The sequence below is a fragment of the Centroberyx affinis genome, unplaced genomic scaffold (genome assembly GCF_046629955.1).
Source record: "Centroberyx affinis isolate AG114_WGS23_722 - 3 ecotype Tasmania unplaced genomic scaffold, CSIRO-AGI_Caff_v1 ptg001778l_1, whole genome shotgun sequence".
Classification (NCBI taxonomy): domain Eukaryota; kingdom Metazoa; phylum Chordata; class Actinopteri; order Beryciformes; family Berycidae; genus Centroberyx; species Centroberyx affinis.
The window spans coordinates 50,081-68,903 of record NW_027280171.1 but is presented as its reverse complement, the minus strand read 5'-3'; the positions used below and the strand labels follow the sequence as shown (position 1 = coordinate 68,903).

General features: G+C 44.0%; 1 protein-coding gene across 1 annotated transcript in view; it reads left to right on the top strand.

The window, feature by feature from the left end:
• Nucleotides 1–18,823, top strand: part of LOC139652294 (electrogenic aspartate/glutamate antiporter SLC25A13, mitochondrial) — a 48,069-nt gene that overhangs the window by 13,715 nt on the left and 15,531 nt on the right. The window contains exons 5-12 of the mRNA XM_071529311.1: nucleotides 2,789–2,935; nucleotides 5,722–5,860; nucleotides 10,226–10,319; nucleotides 11,543–11,627; nucleotides 14,454–14,541; nucleotides 15,868–16,026; nucleotides 17,947–17,999; nucleotides 18,716–18,796. Of these exons, the coding sequence (XP_071385412.1) occupies nucleotides 2,789–2,935; nucleotides 5,722–5,860; nucleotides 10,226–10,319; nucleotides 11,543–11,627; nucleotides 14,454–14,541; nucleotides 15,868–16,026; nucleotides 17,947–17,999; nucleotides 18,716–18,796 (846 nt within the window). The remainder of the gene's footprint in view (nucleotides 1–2,788; nucleotides 2,936–5,721; nucleotides 5,861–10,225; nucleotides 10,320–11,542; nucleotides 11,628–14,453; nucleotides 14,542–15,867; nucleotides 16,027–17,946; nucleotides 18,000–18,715; nucleotides 18,797–18,823) is intronic.

Genomic DNA, 18,823 nt, shown 5'->3' with positions numbered 1-18,823 from the left:
TGGAGGGGACACTACATGCCCCACCCCTTTCCTAAACACTCAAAAAAGTGAATTCAGAATGTTGGCATTGCCCGAGTTTCGTAGTCCCAATTATATGTTTGACTCGCCCAAGAATCAGTGGGCAGCCCTTAGCATCACCATGTAGAAGGCTCACTGGCACACATGTAAATGGGCAGTTGTGCTTAAGCTTCCCCCTTGTAATAGCTTTAGCCCCATGCTGATGAGAAGCAGAGATCGGAAAAGAGAGAGAATCCTTCTCCACTCATATCTATTGTCTGAGTGTCGGAGAGGGGGGAAAAAAAATGCCAGCCGTTGAAAGCAAACAGAGGTGGCTTGTCATGTGTTTTTATTCTCGTCCAAGGACAATTAAAGCGACTGCAAATGCCTCGGCGGTCTCTCGTTGGCTGTCTTAAGCCCCCAGCTTTAAGTCTCTCTGCCTCCCCCACTCCCCTCCAAAATAAAAACCATGTCCCTGAAACACTCACACAGTTGCAACAAGTTAAGGTTTTAAGAGGCTGAGACTATAAACTGCTCCATCCCCCGGACCACAGTTGTTTTGTTGTTCCGTGTGGTTGTTGTGTGGCTCTCCAGAATCTTGACTTGTCCAGCTCGAGAGCCGGGCTGGCTTTTTTTTTTCTTCACTTACAAATGGATACACACACACACACACACACACACACACACACACACACACACACACACACACACATACACAAATGCTTGCACTTTGTGTGTGTGTGCACACAGTCACGCACACAAACACATTTTTCTTCCTCTCTTTCCCTTTTTTGTTTTGACTTTAGAGATTCAGCTCTGCTCTTCCCTCTCCTCTTCCCAGTTTATTCCTCACCAAAGTGTTTTGACCTACTCACAACCAACCAGAGAAGTGAGTCACGACTCTCAGGATGCTGACACCAAAATATCTCACCTTATTTACTTTGTGCGTGTGTTTACGTGCATCAACCTCTATTCATTTTCATGCCTTCCACTCACTTATACAGTCTGTGGAACCCCTGCTGTGCTCATAGGTGATACTGACACACGGCTGCTGCATTTGCTGTTTTTGCAAATCTGGCTCTTTTGTTATAATGTCTATGCTTATTCCCCTCCGGTCTCCACTCAGCTTTGTGTAAATGTCACTCTCCCCCAAACGTTTCTCTTGGGTGCCGTGAATTTGGAGCTAGATCAGTTATGCTGTCAGCGAAATATCACTCAAATTCAACACAACAATAAGCCATAGTCTCATAGGGTTTTGTGTCGTGGTAATACCACTTTTTTTTCCAGTTCCATTTATAGCAATAACAATCTGAATCAATCAGTCTGAATAATGCCATGCATGTTACGATTGAAGATTTAATGGTCAATTCACCCACAATGCTTCTGACCTTTTTGTCCTACCTGTGAGTCTCAAGAATCTCCATGGTTCTTAGTTAAATTGGTTTTAATTATTAATTTGATTGAATTACAAAAAAACTATTTACTGCACTAACTGTGGCTTCTACTAACTACTTACATTATGCAACAATTCAATAAAATTAAATCCATATTTTCCCCAACATTATTCCTCAGTGACGCTTTAAACTAGGCTTTTCTTCATCTATTTAGTGAGCTGTATTTAACTTTACATGGACTGAGTTTCTTCTGGATGATATCACTCAGGAAAAAAAAATCACACTCAATAACTCTGAGTAACTCTCAAGGCAATTCATTTTTGCTATATAATATTTTTCTCATACCATGCATGAAATTGGAACAAAAATACAGGAAAGCTCTCAGAAATGTTTATTGTTGTATGGATGATTCAGACATTCATTGTTTATCGAGTTACCATCTCAGTATATAGTCAAAGGTATAAGAATGAGGATAGTGAGTGTGTAAATTGGTCGTTTATGCCATTGTCATTGAGTCAACATGGCTTAACATGTATGCCAATAACCTCCCATACTAAAATATAACATATCTATAACATATATATCATGATCTTGTGCGTCATTGTTCTTTTGAACTGAAAGCCATGTTACACTGTAGGTGAGTCAGCAGCCAAAGCAGCTAACTTCAGCTCATTGTCCTCCAGCTTTTGGTTGTATCTCAGAATGACTAGATGTGAATTATGGTCCTGATAGCCCTGTCTTTTGTTGTGACGTAGCTTCTTGATGTGAGGTAGAGGAAGCATTTGCGGCGTAGGTGTTGTGTGTCAGTGGTTTGTTTACAGCCTCTCTCTGTAGACTTGTGGTTGCAGGTACCGATAATGGCTGTTAATTTCAAAGGCCTTCCGGGAGCCGTCCCACCACAGCCTGCTGTTGTCCCCCTGGACCTTTTTTGTGTGTGTGCGTGTGTGTAAGAAGAGAGACAAAGTGAGCAGTTGTGTGATTAGCCAGCCTGCCTGCGTGTGCACGTCTGCGTGTGTTTGTGTGTTTCCCCCTCAAGTGTGTTTAATGGGGGATTTGGGAGGGTGTGAAAAACCCAAGCGACGCCTCACAGTAGGCAGGCAGGCCGGTGTTGGACGAGGAGACGAGACTGAGACTGCAGCCCGGGCAAATGCTGGCCCCCTGTAACTGAGAGGGGGAGACGGCGTCAGGGGGCCCATCAACGCAAATGCTGTGTGTTTATGTGTGTGTGTTTGTATGTGTGTGTGAATATTATGTGATTTGTGTACGTATAGTATGTGTGTTACAGGCTGCAGGCAACTTGAGAGGTGTGTGGCCCATGCAGATGTAAAATAATATGCCTTTATATGTGTGATCTAACACCTCACCCCCCTCTCTCTCTTCCCCATTCCCCTCCACAGGAGATGCAGCTGGAGCACGCGCGGCAGGCCTTTGTCCAGCGGGACCGGGCCCACAGCGGCTCCATCTCGGCCCTGGACTTCAGGGACATCATGGTCACTATCCGGCCACACGTGCTCACACCCTTTGTGGAGGAGTGCCTGGTGGCGGTGGGTGTTTGTTTGGCTCTGCGGTTTTTGTTTGGCTCTTGTAGACGAGTCTTGTAAAAGGAATGAGAGCCAGAGTTAGGCTGGTCAAAAATAGGGAGACATTTCACTCCTCTGTAACTGGGCACAGTGAACCTTTGTCATGCTGTGGTAAAATATAATATTGTACAAATCAAGTCTGTGCTTTATTGAGCAGTATCTAATTAATAAAGAGAAGTAATACTAGTGTTATTGATAGTTAAATTTAACTTTAACTATAAATCTTCACATCTTAGCTGCGATTCTTTTCACGAAACCACCACAAAACTCTTTGTATGCAAATTAGTTTTGATGACGTCACATGGCAGGAGAACACACTTCTGGATTCCTCATCTATGAGTTTGCATGTCCTGCTGCGATACAATGATTTATGCTGATATATATATATGTATAACTAAATGATTCTGGGGTAGGAAACAAAAGGTTTTTAGACCAAAAATAGTCTGCTCAGATAAATAAATGTGGCAGCACATCCAAAAACTAAAGAGTAGGCAGAAAACCTACATTTCACTGAATTGCTTTGCAGCAGCACATCAACAAAACGCTGACGTGTTTTGGCTAAAACAGCCTTCTTCTGAACATCTTGCACACAATCACAAGGTCAGAGTATATATAGGGTCAAATACATCCAATCTGATTAGACCACTTATCCTCTTATCAGCCATTATCCATCAACCAATCAGTATACATCACATAATAAACCAGTAAATCATAGCATAAGGACGTTTGTTGATGTGCTGCTGCAAAGTAAATCAGTGAAATGTAAGTTCTCTGCCTTAATCGTTATTTTTTGGGATATATAGCCAAATCTTTGTATGATTGTACGACAACACATACTCTGGCATTTTGTAATCAAACACATTGTTGTATAAGGAGTGCTTCCATGTATGCATATAAGCTATATTTGCTAACAGTTAAGTTGTTAACATCAACTAGCAAGTCAAGCAGCCTACATTACTCTATTCTCCATAGAAGAGATAAAAGCAGGACTGTGCAGAATCTATACTTATTCTCTTCCATCTCAATCGATCTCTCTGCTCACTCTTTTCCTCTCACATTGTTTTTTCGGCTCCCTGTCTTCACGTCTTTCTCTCACTCTCACAACCCAACTCTGTGGCTTTCTCTTTCTCTCTAGCTGTCTATCTTTCCACTATTCATCTCTCCTTCTCTCCTCTTTACCTTTTCTGTCGCCTCTCATCTGTCCTCTCTCTTTCCCTCCCTTCATTTTTTTTCTCTCTGCCGCCCCTCTTTCTCTCCCTCCCTCCCTCCCTCCTTCCCCTGTCTCTCTGTCTCTCTCCCAACATGTCATTAAGTCTAACCTCCCTGGCAGTGTCAAAGCCAAGCAGGCCAGCTGAATGGGAAGATAGAGACAGAGATAGATAGAGACTGGAGCTTCATAGTCTATCCCTTTGTCTATGTGTGTGTGTGTGTCTGTGTTTGTGTACTCTGTATTTGTTTTGAACTGCAAGGTGTTTGTCTTTTTTGTGTCTTGGTGTCGGTCTTTTTCTTTGTGTGTCTGTGTGATTTTTTTGTTTTGTGTGTGTGTGTGTGTCCATGTCTTGCCCCATTTCATAAACACCTTGTAGACTCTGTCATTTTCTCCGCTGTGTTTACCTCACCGACCAGTCGTCTCGGAGTGATGTTAGTAAATTCACTCTCACACACACTCATGCGCGCGTGCACACACACACACAGGCACACACACGCATCCAAAACACACAAACACCATAGGTACATTAGAGACAATATTGTGGCGGAACACAAACAGTCAGTCAGCGGCCTCTAATTCACTCACCAAACATGATAAATGATCAACACCACACTCCCTTCACCCAAATATTGTTCTCTTTTCCCCCTCTGTATTGCTCTGGGTCTCTGGGTTGAATTTCATGGGAAGGTCCATGCCTATGGGCTCGTAGATATGAACAAGATACAAATGTGTCTCTCAGTTAGGGCAGTTTCACCAGAGCCAGAGCTCCCCCCCCCCTCTTGTTCCAAACACAGAGAGCTGCTAGCAGCCTTCCTGCATGTGTCTGTAAAGCAAACAGTGCCATCTAGTGAAAGGGAAGCTCTTGAATTTTCTACTCCCTCACCCCCCTAACACTGTCAAGAACAGCAAAGTCTTGAATCTCCTCTGATACTCCTAAGCTACTCAAAATAGCCATATATACCCCAAATCATTCATGGCACATAATTGAATTACACATTTCAAATAGAAATTTCAATACAGTCAAAGCTACTCTTCTTCTAAGAGTTTGAGAGCCTGATTTTAGAAAGATGGTATTCCGGTGCACATAAAAGAGGCTGTGGGCAGCCAGGAATGTCCTCCTCAAGAGCCCGGCATCTATTTTTAAGCCTTTACCTTTTTTCTATTTTCTGTTCTTTTTACCACTTCCTTCTGCTCATAAAGAGCAGTTAATTAAACTCCCCGAGAGTGTTGGTTGTGTGATAGAAAAAGTAGCAGTTGAAACAGGTTTAATTCTCCCTGTGGAGTGGTGGTGCGGAGAAATGTTACCGATTAACCACTGGTTTTGTCAAGATTTCTTCTTTTTGTCATCATATGTGATATTTTAGGTGATACTCCAACAGCCTGTTTATGTATTTTTGTGCCTGTACTTAGGCATAATCGTAATATCCAGATGCATCCCTCAAACATCTATTTTATTTGAAGTGTAGTGTGACTGTGTGCTTGTGTATCTTGGTTATTTTATGAGATGAATGTATGTTAAATCCCCCCCATCCTTCCTCAGGTTGCCGGGGGCAGTACGTCTCACCAGGTCAGCTTCTCGTACTTCAACGGCTTCAACTCACTGCTCAACAACATGGAGCTGATCAGAAAGATCTACAGCACACTGGCTGGCCACCGCAGAGACCTGGAGGTCACCAAAGGTACACACACACACACACAAACACTCGTATTCACACACAGGAGCCAAAAGCAGATGCACATGTATGTGAATATATGCATAAATGTACACACGAGTTCACAGGCATGATCCACTCACACAGGATCCCTCACCCTCCACACACACACACACACACACACACACACACGCATACATACACAGGCTACAGGCATTATTAAATGTGTTGTCTGCGTAGTGTGTTTATGTCTGTCTGTGTGCGTGGAAGGGAGGGTGGAAACTTGTTATTGTTTAGTTTTCCGCCTTTCCAGTAGCATGTGATTGGGTATGCTGGATCTGACCCAACACACGTGCTGCATACCCACAATCCTCAATGGCAGATCGCTTTTCTATTAGACATTCACTGTCATATTGGCACTGATCTAGGACCAGCTTATCCAGCCTGAGATATATTTGATAGTTCACTACATTTTGAATTCTTGAAAAAACAGACAAAAAGGAGGAGTGCTTGATTTGTCAGAGTGATCTGCCCACTTTTGAGGCTTTGAAGTGTCCGGCCTCACCAGGCAAATCAAGTACACCTTAGCTAGTTTAAACACTGGAAACCATTTGACAATCTATTTTGCTTTGGTTTGCTCTACATATTACTGTAGAGAAAAGGTGTAAAGCTTACTATGGTTATTAGGAGTAAAAAAAAGTGGCTCACTCAATACTGTCACATCGAGGGGAAATCCTTGCAGAGTAGTTGTTCAGATATTTTACATCTACATTTCTTACCACAGAATTGTCTAAGGTGGAATTAGAGGGCTACATATTTTCTCTCTCTCTGTCTCCCATGGTCAATTCCTCTAACTCCTTATCTCTCTCACTTGCTTGCTCCACTTGTTTTCTCTCATTCTTTACCTCACAACTTGGCAGGGAGCCTAGTAGTCTTTATCTCTCTCTCTGTCCCTCTCTCTCGTGTGCTCTCGCTCTTTCTCTCTCTCTGTCTCTATCTCTCTCTCTCTCTCTCTCTCTCTCACTTTCTATAAGCAGCTATTCTGACTTCTCTCCACATGGACCAGGGCCACTAGCCTTGTGATGCTATCTGAACCCTTATCGGGGGTGGGGACCACACCGGACCCAGACCAAGAGCCTGAACGTTCCCCAGGCCGTTCCCACCGTAGGCACACCGAGGCTGGGCTTGGCCCGGCCAGCGGTGGCCCGTAGCCAGCTAGACCTCCACCGCCCCCACCCACCCATACACCCTCCACTCCCTAAGTCATTAAGGCCTCCTTTGGGACTGTGAGTGCTGAGCTCCACATCCCACGAACTGGCCCACAAACACATGCGCACACACATACACACACCCGCATCTTGGAAGAGTGCACATATTCAGGAACATACTTCTCTCACACACATACCCATATACAAATACGCTAATAGAGGCGAGCATGCACACATGCATACTAATCCTGATTGATTCCGTATGTGCGGCGAGGCCACTGTTTTGCCTTGGGGACGCCATTACAGTGCTCAACGCCTACTCTAATGTGCATGTGTGTGCATGTGTGTGTGTGTGTGTGTGTGCATGTAGAAGTGTGTGTATGATGTGAGACCATTACAGAACACATTCTGTTACCGACAGTAGTTACACCACTTATAGAGCCAGCAGAAAGGTGTCCAGCCACAAGACTAATCATGACTGTGCGTCTAAGTGAGCAGGCTAAGAGCAGGTGTGTGTGGATGTATGAAGTATGCAGTGTGTGATTACATAACAAATAGAATCTTTACATCGGTTACCTGTTTGTTTCAGAATAGATTTTAAGATTTTCTGATCACTTTTAAAGCACAGCTGGGTCTGGACTGAGCACCAAGCTATAGCACAGACCTTTTAAGCTCATATGAGCCCAGATCACAGCCTGAGGTCCTCAGGGTCAGTTCCCTATTGGCTGTTCCAAAATGTAGAATCAATCCAAGAGGCAGTCAGGTCTTTGCCATCAGGGCATCTTGACTTTCGAACGACCTGTCGAAGGAGCTCTGGCTAGCTAAATCTGCATCATCTGTTATGTCACATTTTAAATGTCATTTTTATAGTCTTGCTTTTATGTATTGATCTTTTTATTATTTTGTTTTTGACATCCATTTTATGGTTTACTTTTATAATATTGTCTTGCTTTTGTATTTCTTACCTTGCTTTCATCGGTTCAGTCGATTTTATCTATATTTTTTTTACTCTATACTTTTTTTTTAACCCTTTGTGAAGTGTTTCCTAACTGTCTTTTAAAAGTTTATTATAGTACTCTCAACAGGCCAGCATCAGGTTGCGGTCATAAACAGCAGAGCCCTATTAGTCTGAACAAAGGATGGTAGGAAGGGTGTTAATGTTCAGAAATGGTCCAAGTTGCTAAGCATCAGCAAGGAAATGCCTTCAGTTATGTGCCAGTGGCAGAAAATAGACTTTCACATCTCAGCATGTTTTTTTCTTCATCCTCTCAACGTCTTGAGGCCGGTATAGACGAGGGTGAATATGTGTATGTGAAGAGCCAAACCATTTAAGATAAATCGTATTCTGCTGATAGAGTGGCACAGATTAGCCTAAAGCCCTTATAAAGATTTAGGCCAGACAACCAGGGAACTGTATGTGGACAAGGCAGTTATGTGTGACTCTGCTTATCAGTTTAATAGGCTCTAGACCAGGCTGCTTCACAAACAGGCAGGTAATTGTCAAGTGTGTGTAGAGGTCAGTCAGGTGTGTGTGTGTGTGTGTGTGTGAGTGGACTACAGGTAGGCAGGTTATCAGCAGGGTGATCTGTGATCTCCCCAGACAGTACTGTGTATGTGTCTGTCTGCCTCTGATTGTGTGCGTGCGCGCGTGTGTGTACTCAAGCATGTGTGAATGCACTCTCACATGCTTATGAGCATACCTGCATGCACTCATGGATGTGTGTGTGTGTGTATGGGTGCGTGTGTGTGAGAGAGTGCCTCAGGGGTAAGCTGAGCCTCGGCGGGGTGAATGGCTCCAGTGTAGGACGACTTTGTCACAACCCCAGCCCGCTGCTCTTTGAATAAAGCAGGTCAAACAATGCTGACTCCTCCACTGTAAGCCAGCCTACAGTCAACCTGTTCATTATTCCACCAACAATAGACTCGGTCTTAAGTTACGGCACGCTAAAGCGGCCTCAAAATACTCTTGAAGTCCATAACTCTCCATAACCATATTCTCTATTCTGCGTTTCTATGATCGATTGAACGTGCTTTGACACTTCTCACTGCTAAGTCACAACCAGGTGTCAGAGGGAAAATGGAATGAGTGAAGTGACTTAAAGGGAAAATCCACCCTAAAACACTTCAACTCTGTAAAGAAAACAGTTATTGGTGATGTACCTTGCATTTCTTGGCCCATTCTGTTGTTTGGTGGTGTATTTTTCTTATTCCCGCAGATAACTGGTCAAATGTAGACAGCATGATCTCACATCGAGATTCTGCTTCTTTCAAGACTCACCATTTTGCACCAAACAATCATACAGGGAGAAATCCATCCTAGAAGAAGCAAAGATACCAATTTCTTCACTTCAATAGACCAGAATGCAATGCAACCACAAGACATGTTGCATTTGTGGCCACGCTTATATCCACGCCCCAATGTTCATGAACTAGTTGGCTAGCTAGCTATATTTATATGCCTATATGCCCAGCTTAGATTGAAAGCAACAAGTTCATGTCCCTTCTCTCAGTTGTCGAAAGGCATTCTGGGAAACATAAGAAATCCCTAACTGAAGTAGAAGTAGATGAAGCAGGTTGAGTGAAAGTGGGTACACCATAAATGTAAATAACAACACAAACTAACTCCTGCAATGCATTGAACATCACAAATTGATGATATCTAACCATGTTAAAGTATCAGAGGGTTGGTTTCTCTTTTTACGTATATTGTAGTACACACAGCTTAATGTGGCAGTGGTGGAATAACATGCTCAGTATCAGTCCATGATACTGAGTCCATAATATGAGGTGCATTAGGTGCATTATCATAAATGTTTAGTGGAAATAATAAGTAGTTAAAAATTAAACATTCTGGCTATGCTACTGGTTTCTTTAATATGAATATTAAAATAGCTAAAGAATATAACATGTTGTAGTAACATGAATTGTAGTTATAGGTGGTAATATCAGATTGTGTCTTTAATTGATGTCAGGATATTCAGCTCAGTGCTACATATTATGACTTTTTCCTTTCACCTTGTAATGTGTGAAGCTATATTGTGACAAGCCTACTATCTGGGTACATTCAACAACACTATTATTATGTTCGTAATTACTGTTGTTTTTGTTGTTTTGTGCCAACTGCTGATAAATATTAATAACACTCTTTCTCTCTGTCTGTCTCTCTCTCTCTCTCTCTCTGTAGAGGAGTTCATTGTGGCAGCTCAGAGGTTCGGCCAGGTCACTCCCATGGAGGTGGACATCCTCTTCCAGCTGGCTGACCTGTCGGAGCCCCGCGGGTAGGTCAAACACACACACACACACACACGCACACGCACACACACACACACACACACAAACACACTCACGCGTTCATGTAGGCAAAGAATCAGCACAGAATGTACACACACACACACACACGCGCACACTGAGGCAGCCACACAGATATGTGCACTCAGGCAGGTACACATATGCGCACACCAAGACGAACTATGGTACACACACACACACACACACACACACACACACACTGGCTGAGCCATCTTTTTACGGCCTCCTAGAAAAGAGAAAGACATACAACATTCTTCACCCACAGCAGTATAGAGGAATAGCACGTAGCCATTGATCTTATACTTCAGTTATTTCTCTTTTTCCCCCCAGCCAGTCAGGGAGTTGTGGAGAGTAAGCCTATCCCAGACTCGCCCCCCAGAGCGCACCTTCACCCCTAGGTCCATACCTTAGGGAAACAACCATTTTCTTCCTTCTCAAACGACTCAAACGACTGCGAGTGATCAAAAGAAGCAGACATGACTACATCAATGCCAGAGAATCCCCTTTCAGTCCAAAACCTATCCAAACTCCCATTTATCTTAAAAAAAACAAGGGGATTCCAGTCCCCCTTACGATCCGCGGCGCACAACAACTGTATTCGTCTCACATTCCCCCGCTTCCCCTGCGTCTGCCTCGCGGCCGACCAGTGCGCTGGTAATTTCTAACCCCGGCCTGAGACACCACCTGATTATTATTTCTGGGCAATGGGATACTTTAATAGCCCTCTCCAGCCCCCTTGATTGGAGATGCGGGAGATAATTGCCCCAATAGTCAGAGGAGAGGGGTTGGGGGGGATTTGGCGTTCCCCGTTTCTTCAGCCTGGGAAATCTGGGAACGTCACGGAGATGCGATGGAAAGATCCAAAAAGGCAGGTTAGATGTTAAATGTCTTTGTTATATTTGGATGATGGGATAAAGGAATGGGAGTTGTCGGGTTCTTTAGATCGGTTGTCACACCCAATCATGCCGAGCGCAGGTCTGAATTTTTGAATTCCACAATATTTTCACACGGAGCGATGGCAAAGGATTGAGTATCGTTGAATCGTGAATTTCAGGCAGAAAGATTGTGCTCTCAAAGGTCAAACTTTGAGTCATATTGATGCATGGTTGAAATGCTATAAGCCTTTGAGAGTTTTTATGACAGTTGAAAGTTATTTGAAACCTCTGTCTCTCCTTTCTGTCTTTTTCACCAGACGTGTTGGTTTAGTGGACATTGAGAAGATAGCTCCGCTGGAGGAAGGCGCCCTGCCCTACAACTTGGCTGAGGTCCAGAGACAGGTACAGAATATGACAACTTGTTGATGTCTTTGGCTTCCTCTTCCACACTGGTAGCTTTTTTCCGACTCAGTACATTCTCTTCAGCTAGATGTCAAAGTGCAGCTGACTAACATGTATCATTAAGGATGATAGTATCTCCTGTCCAGTGGTAATTAATCCCCGAAACCAAAACATCAGTTTAATTTTCGATGTTGGTATGAACTGCACCTTTTAGAATTAGTTTATTGAGACATTGTAGTAGAGTTACATAAAAGTGGAAGAAAAAAACACAGGAGACACAGATCCAAGTAAGACATCTCAAATGAAAAGTGAAAAGTTGGACCACGTGTGCCCCCAAAATACCAGTCAGCCAGACTTTGTCAGCCTGCTCAGTCTCAAAGGTTCATTGAGATCAAGTCATGTCCAAAAAACTTCCCATCATAGACTTGAACTCAGAGAGAAAACACCACTAGACCTCTCCCTGACATGTGGTTGGTGTCTTTAAAAAAAAAGCATACTCACAAAGCTGTGGAAATATAGAGAAGTGGAGCCATCCCCGAGACCTATCGACCTCAGACATGCTTAAAGTGGGGAATAAAAGCTGTGAAGAGCCTTTGCAGCAGCTAAGAAGGGCAAACTGAATAAGAATAACAGAAAGAAGGATGTATGGACAACCAGACAGACAGACAGAAAGCTGTTTTTTTGGGATGTTTGGTCAGAGTTGCGTTGCCTGGTGGGTTCCAGCACTACAGCAAGGCCTCGGCCAGGCCATATTGGAGCAGGCTGGGGCCAAAGGGGAGCAAGCAAAGGGGCCCAGCGCTACACAGACGCCAGTCCCACCACAATGAGCCACTTTAGGCCCTTGTGGTTTGGCCTCACGGGCCGGCCGCCAGCTATCTGGAGCTTTCTCTCCTCATCTCTTGCTAGTTCTCTCTATTTCTCTCTCATTTTCTCTCTGTCTCTCTCGCTCTGTCTCCCTCTCCCACTCACATTTTTGCCTGTTCTCTTTTTCTTTCACTTTATCTCTTGCTAGCTCCCTGTCTATTAGCTTTTTCCCTCTTTTTCCCTCTCCAGCCTCCAACAGTTAGTTACCCCAAACCTCGCCAGTCATGAGGTAGAGGGGACTGAGGAGACAATGGTAGAAGGAGAGATGTGGAGGGGAGTTAGGGGCAGGAAGGCCCTTCCGGGGCTAAGATGGATTGTGGAGGGGGGGTGGGAGTTGGCTCTGACAGGTGGACCTGTTCTAGAGACTCCCTCTCCCCCCCCCTCACACACACACACACACACATACTCACACACTCCACCCCCCTCTCCCCAGGGACGAGAGGCCGGGGCTGGGCAGACCAGACAAGGCAACAGGTACCTCAGGTGGAAGGGGGAATGTGGCTAATGTTACTGTGTGACTAATGCTGGCTACTAACACTCTTCTGCTCTCTGCTTAGCGTGGTGATGATCACAAGGGTGCACTCAGACCACTTTGATTCCAGTTTTACTTGACAAATGCTATTCCAGGCCTGTCCAGCACTCCTTTCAGATCAGGATGATTCAGTTACACAGAAGTATTTCTCTGGAGAATCAAAGCCAGAGACAAATAGCAACCAAAGTGAGCAATAAACAATTGTAGTAAAATGAAATATTATCAAATATGTCAACAGCTGACATAAGCAGCTGGTTTATAGGCTGATGAGACTATTTAATATTGAAAGGAAACATTCTTGCATCAGGAAATCTGCCCTCAAGGAATTGACCAGAGGGCAAACTGGTCTGGTGGAACATACTAAGGATGTCTCGTGCAAGCAGTCCCATGACTGCAGTTTGTTTGAAAACCTACAAAAGAGTAATATCCTGAAGTAGAATATATAACGCGCTACTTGTGCTGTAGGACACTTGAAATTTCATTAACTGTAGCTTCTGATCTCAAAGCTCACAAATTTTTGCATGTTGAACTGCTGAAGCACCACCTGACCACTTGCACAATAGATTTTTTCTCTCTCACAAATGATTTTTATCTTAGTATTTCAGAAAATAATAGATGGATGTATTTACTCTGAACGTATTTCTTGCCATCTGTAGTTTGTAATTATGTTATTTAAAGGATAAGGCTGGTGTTTTTAATGCATTGCTTACCGTCAACAAATCCTATAAAAATAACAAAATCAGCAATGATTTTGACAAGTCTCGTCCATGTAGCTGGTGCCCAATGCAGCCATGTCCCAGCAGCCATAGAACTGCATTGTATTAAAAAAATGATTAAAAGCACATCAAAGAGCCATGCCGTTGCTCTGGGCAGCATATTTCATCATTGCGATGCACCGGGCTGGCCGAGTTTTTCCTCAAACAACTTAATAAGCCGGCTGTAGACACTTTGCGATCTCAGGAAAGTAGTTCCCTGGCACCGAAAATAGTCCCCGGCGTAATGAAGAATTTGTTCCCATTTGAATTTGATTTGGTAATAACTACAACAGCCTGACTTTTCATGATAACAGTTAGCGATTTTTATAATTGAAAGTATGTCTTTGTGAGCTGTATTTCAAGGTTTTTAGCTTACAATTGGAGTCAATGACTTCCGGGTTGACGGCTAAAAATGCTACGTGGGAAGTCAGAAAGTAACGTAGAGTAGAGCAAACGCCTTGTTGATTTTGTTATTTTCATAGGATTTGTTTATGGTAAGCAATGTATTAAAAAACACCACCCTTATCCTTTAACGAGTATGCCATTTGTCTGAAATCATGGCTTGCATAATTTCATGTCTCTCTCAAACTGCTCCGTCTGATTGTTTTTGTTTGCTACATTCAACACTTTGTTTTCTACTCTGATTTCTTTCTTCTCTGTTTTCCTCTGTGTGAGCAGCAGTCGGGCAGCGACGGCTCCCGCCCCATCCTTGTCCAGGTGGCAGAGTCGGCCTACAGGTTCACCCTTGGCTCGGTGGCAGGGGGTAAGAGTCACGCCCCATTGGCTCCCTACATACCTTCACCCCACCACCCACCCATCTACCTGCCTACCCCCCCCCCCCCCCGCCCTCTGCTGTCCTCATAAGAAAAGGGTGAGAGAGAGAGGACAATGGCCCCTCTATTGCCCTTTCCCTTGCTTACAAGAGGAGCGGTCGCTCCCCTGCTTAAAGAGAAGTGCTCCCTCTCTTTCTTGTTCTCGCTCATTCTCTCTCTCTCTCTCTCTTTCTCCTTCTCTCTCCGTCATCCTCTCTCTGTCCTGTCTCTCGCCTCTCTGCGTGCCATGGGAAAACCCTCTTGTGTGGATTCTTTTGTACCTGTGTGAGTGATCAGAAGAGGGGGGGCGGGGGTGGGGGTGACGGGTGGTGCCGAGGCCTTGTGTTTGGCTCCAGACCTCCTCCTGTTTCCCTCCTCCTCCTTCTCCCTTCCTCCCTTCCTCCCTGCTCCCCTCCCTCTATCCCAAAGGAGACAGCTTAATAAGGAGGTATACATCTAGTGGCCCTGCCGTCCCTTCTTCTCTCTCCGTCTCTCTCTAATTAAGTCTGTCGCCTTGGGTCGGTTCTTTTTGTTTGTGTTCGTCCGACGGGCCAAGTCGGCGGATGAGACAGAAGAGACTCCTGAACACTTTGACATCTTCCTCGAAATCATTTCCACAGCACATTCTCCTTCTTCCTCTTTTTCCTTCTCTTCCTCTTCATCTCCATCTCCAATCACACTTGGCCCAGGTCATTCCTAATAGTTTGAAAGACTTTTAAACGTAAAAGAAATGTAGTATTATAATATCATTGTCATTTTGTTCTCTAGAGATCCTAACAACATTGTTTTTAGGATCTCTCTCACTCATCCCTGTCTGGAGTGATTTTTCAACATCATGAAATATAAACGCAATTTGTTTGTGCAAAAATGATCTTTGATCCTAAGGGGACTAACCTGGATGATCTGTAATAATTATAAGGGTAACAATACTAATACTACTACTAATACTACTACTACTAATAATAATAATCACAACTTTATTTGTGTAACACTTTTCCAAAACAAACTAGACAGTGCTTCACAATCAAGACAAACAAAAGACACAGAAACAAGGTTACACAAGAAATGAGGACAACAGGACAAAGAAAGATGTAGCCACAAGGTTGGGGGTGGGATACGAATCCTGGTTAAGATAAGGGGAGGGGGAGGGTGGTAAGGTTATACTAACAGATCAATAAAGTGGAAATGTAAGGTGAATTAAATCGGAAATACCCTTGTAACATCTGATCGGCATCTAAATATGGTTTGTGTAACAGTTTTGTAATCCTCTCTGCTAGCTGTCGGGGCCACAGCGGTGTACCCCATCGACCTCGTGAAGACGCGCATGCAGAACCAGAGGACCAGCGGCTCCCTGGTGGGAGAGCTCATGTACAAGAACAGCTTGGACTGCTTCAGGAAGGTGGTGCGCTACGAGGGCTTCTTCGGCCTCTACCGAGGTCCGTACACACAAACACACACATACGAATACACACTTTACACCATCCTAGAGGATTCTATCCAGCATCTACCTACGTTACTATGCAGCAGCTACATCGTAATATAAAACTCATGCCTCTCAATAATGGTTGCAACAACGCTAGGATTTACAGAATCATTCTTTTTGGAGGGTAGAGGAACAATACAGCAGCAGTATTGCAAGCATCATGATGGCCAACAAGCCCGTGGTTGAGATTACCCAAGATCAAGGCACTAATGTAGGTTCAGCATACATGTTACCAGGTCAAAACAAAAACACAAATGGGTAGAAAGCCTCAAGCAGACTCCACATCTGTCTTTATCGGCAATTTTGAGGGAAAACAACTCATAGGGAGTCATAGCCACACAACAGGTTTAGAAAAAAAGAGCGAAATAAGGTGAGAGAGAAGAGAAGAAAGGAGAAGCGAGTTGTAAGGACAAGAAAAGAGTAGGGAGGGGAGAGGAGACGATAAGAGAAGAAAAGTGAAGGGTGGACAGGAGGGCGGTATGAGTTCACCTCTCTGTTGACCTGTCTCCTTTGAAGTGATTACTGGCTGGCTGGGGACTTTCAGAGCAGGACAATGAACGTCACACGCAAGGCCACATACCTTTAGGCCTGTGTCACGGCATGGTGGTGTCGCACCAACCCTGCCAGTCTGGACTTACACACACACACACATACACATACATGCAAACACACACTTGGACAAGCAGGTACGCACATACCAGTGCACGCATCCCTAATGACTACCTGCCCTGTTTTCAGACATGGGGGTTGGTGTGTGTCTGTCTGTGTTTTTGTGGTGGGAGTTGGGGTGGGGTCTGAGAAGGATAGAAAAAAGCAAATGGTCCCTTGGAATGGGGGCGGGAAATCCCATCATTTTGATTGACAGCGCTCGGCTCCCGTGAGGAAACCTGAATGCTCGAGTTTCTGTGAGAAACACAAAGGCTGTAAAGAGTGGAATGGCTTTACAGACAGACAGACAGACAGAGAGACAGACGGGCCTGGCTCCAGATAGATGGACAGACAAGTAGTCTGACAGCCAAACTGTAGTTATGTAATATAAGCCGAGAGTGCCTTCACTGAAAACCTCGGAAAAATCTGCGAAGGGAAGAATGCAAAATCAGCAGTGAAAAATTGGCAAAATGACTTCTGCAGTATGATGCAGGGGGCTCTCATAAACAAGAGGATTTTTTTATGTGGGCGATTTTGTCGAAATACATTAGGTGTATTTTCCCATATCCTTCTGTGTGTGTGTGCGTGTGCATGTGTGTGTGTGTGTGCGTGCACTCCTGTATGTGTTAAAGAAAGTGTATGAATGTGAGCACTTGGAAAAATAATATTCCCTTTTTTTGTTTGTTATGAGGTCCAGACAGGTCCTTTAGCCAAGTTTAGGATACAATTGTGTGGCTGGTTGCTTGTGTGTGTGTGGCCTTGCTGCAGACACACTAGATTATTGGGAAAATGTGTGTGTATGCCCATGCTTGTTGCCTTGGGGCTGGGTAGGGGGCCAAGTTTCATTGCGCTCTGTTGTGATTATTTTGTTTATTTTTATCCGGCCCTGGGTTGTAATTGAGGGCTGCGTAAACTTTTGGTTGGTGTGTTTTATACTCTGCCCTTTTTTCCTATTCTGGGAAACAGTTTCCTTCTCTTCTCTCTCTTCTCCCTCTCTCTCTCTCTCTCTTGTTGTTACTCTGATGTCCCCACACTCCACATCAATAGAGTTCATTAGTGTTTGGGGGATCACGCAGGGTCGGACGCATGCAGCGGGGAGCTACGCTTCATGTGGAGTGTGTGGAAGTGGTGTATGTGTGTGTGAGTGTGTGTGTGTCTGTGTGTGAGTGAGTGGGGGGACCGCAGCACTCTCTTGTCTAATCATCTCGTCGTTTCCTAATGATAGGTCTGGTACCACAGCTACTGGGTGTGGCGCCCGAGAAGGCCATAAAGCTCACAGTAAGTCACAGCCTTAGCTAGCATTCAGACATACGCACATACACATACACACACACACACACACATAGACACACACAGACATATACACACAGATAGACCGGGTTCTACCATTATTTTAATCCTCTGTATGTATATGATTTTATGTGATACATACAAAAACACACACTTGAATGTGAATAATGGACACACACACACACACACACACACACACACAGTTACATGCACACAACCACCACACAGTCACCACTCCTCTGGTGTTCCCCCATCTGTTAACTTTCCATCAAGCCTCTTGATGAAAAGCACCTAGACTAATAATGTATATGGTTTGCTCAATGGTTTACAACAGCAGCATTACTGCTGTCTTCTCAACATACATCAGTATCTGCTGATTAATGCATACGTTATGCTTGTTAATGCCAGTGATGTGTGTATAAAACAAAAAATAAATAAATAATGAACTCCAGTTGTGAATTAAGACAAGGTATCCCTCAACGTAAACAAAAAGGATTTACAGGTAAGATACACTACACACTATAAGATGACACTGATACCACGTCCTACTTAAAATTAAAAAAATTAAAAGTTGTGTAAATTCAAGGGAATTCAAGCACATGTAACCTCCATAACCATTTTATTTTGTTTTTGACACTTTTCTTTTTCTTCTTTTCTCTTTTTCTGTGTTAAAAAATGCATTTGGATTCTTTGTGCATCTCTAGGTGAATGACTTTGTGCGAGGGAAGGCCAGACAGAAAGACGGCACCGTCCCTCTGCCTGCTGAGATCCTGGCTGGTGGATGTGTAAGTCCCAGCTCATTAGACACATAC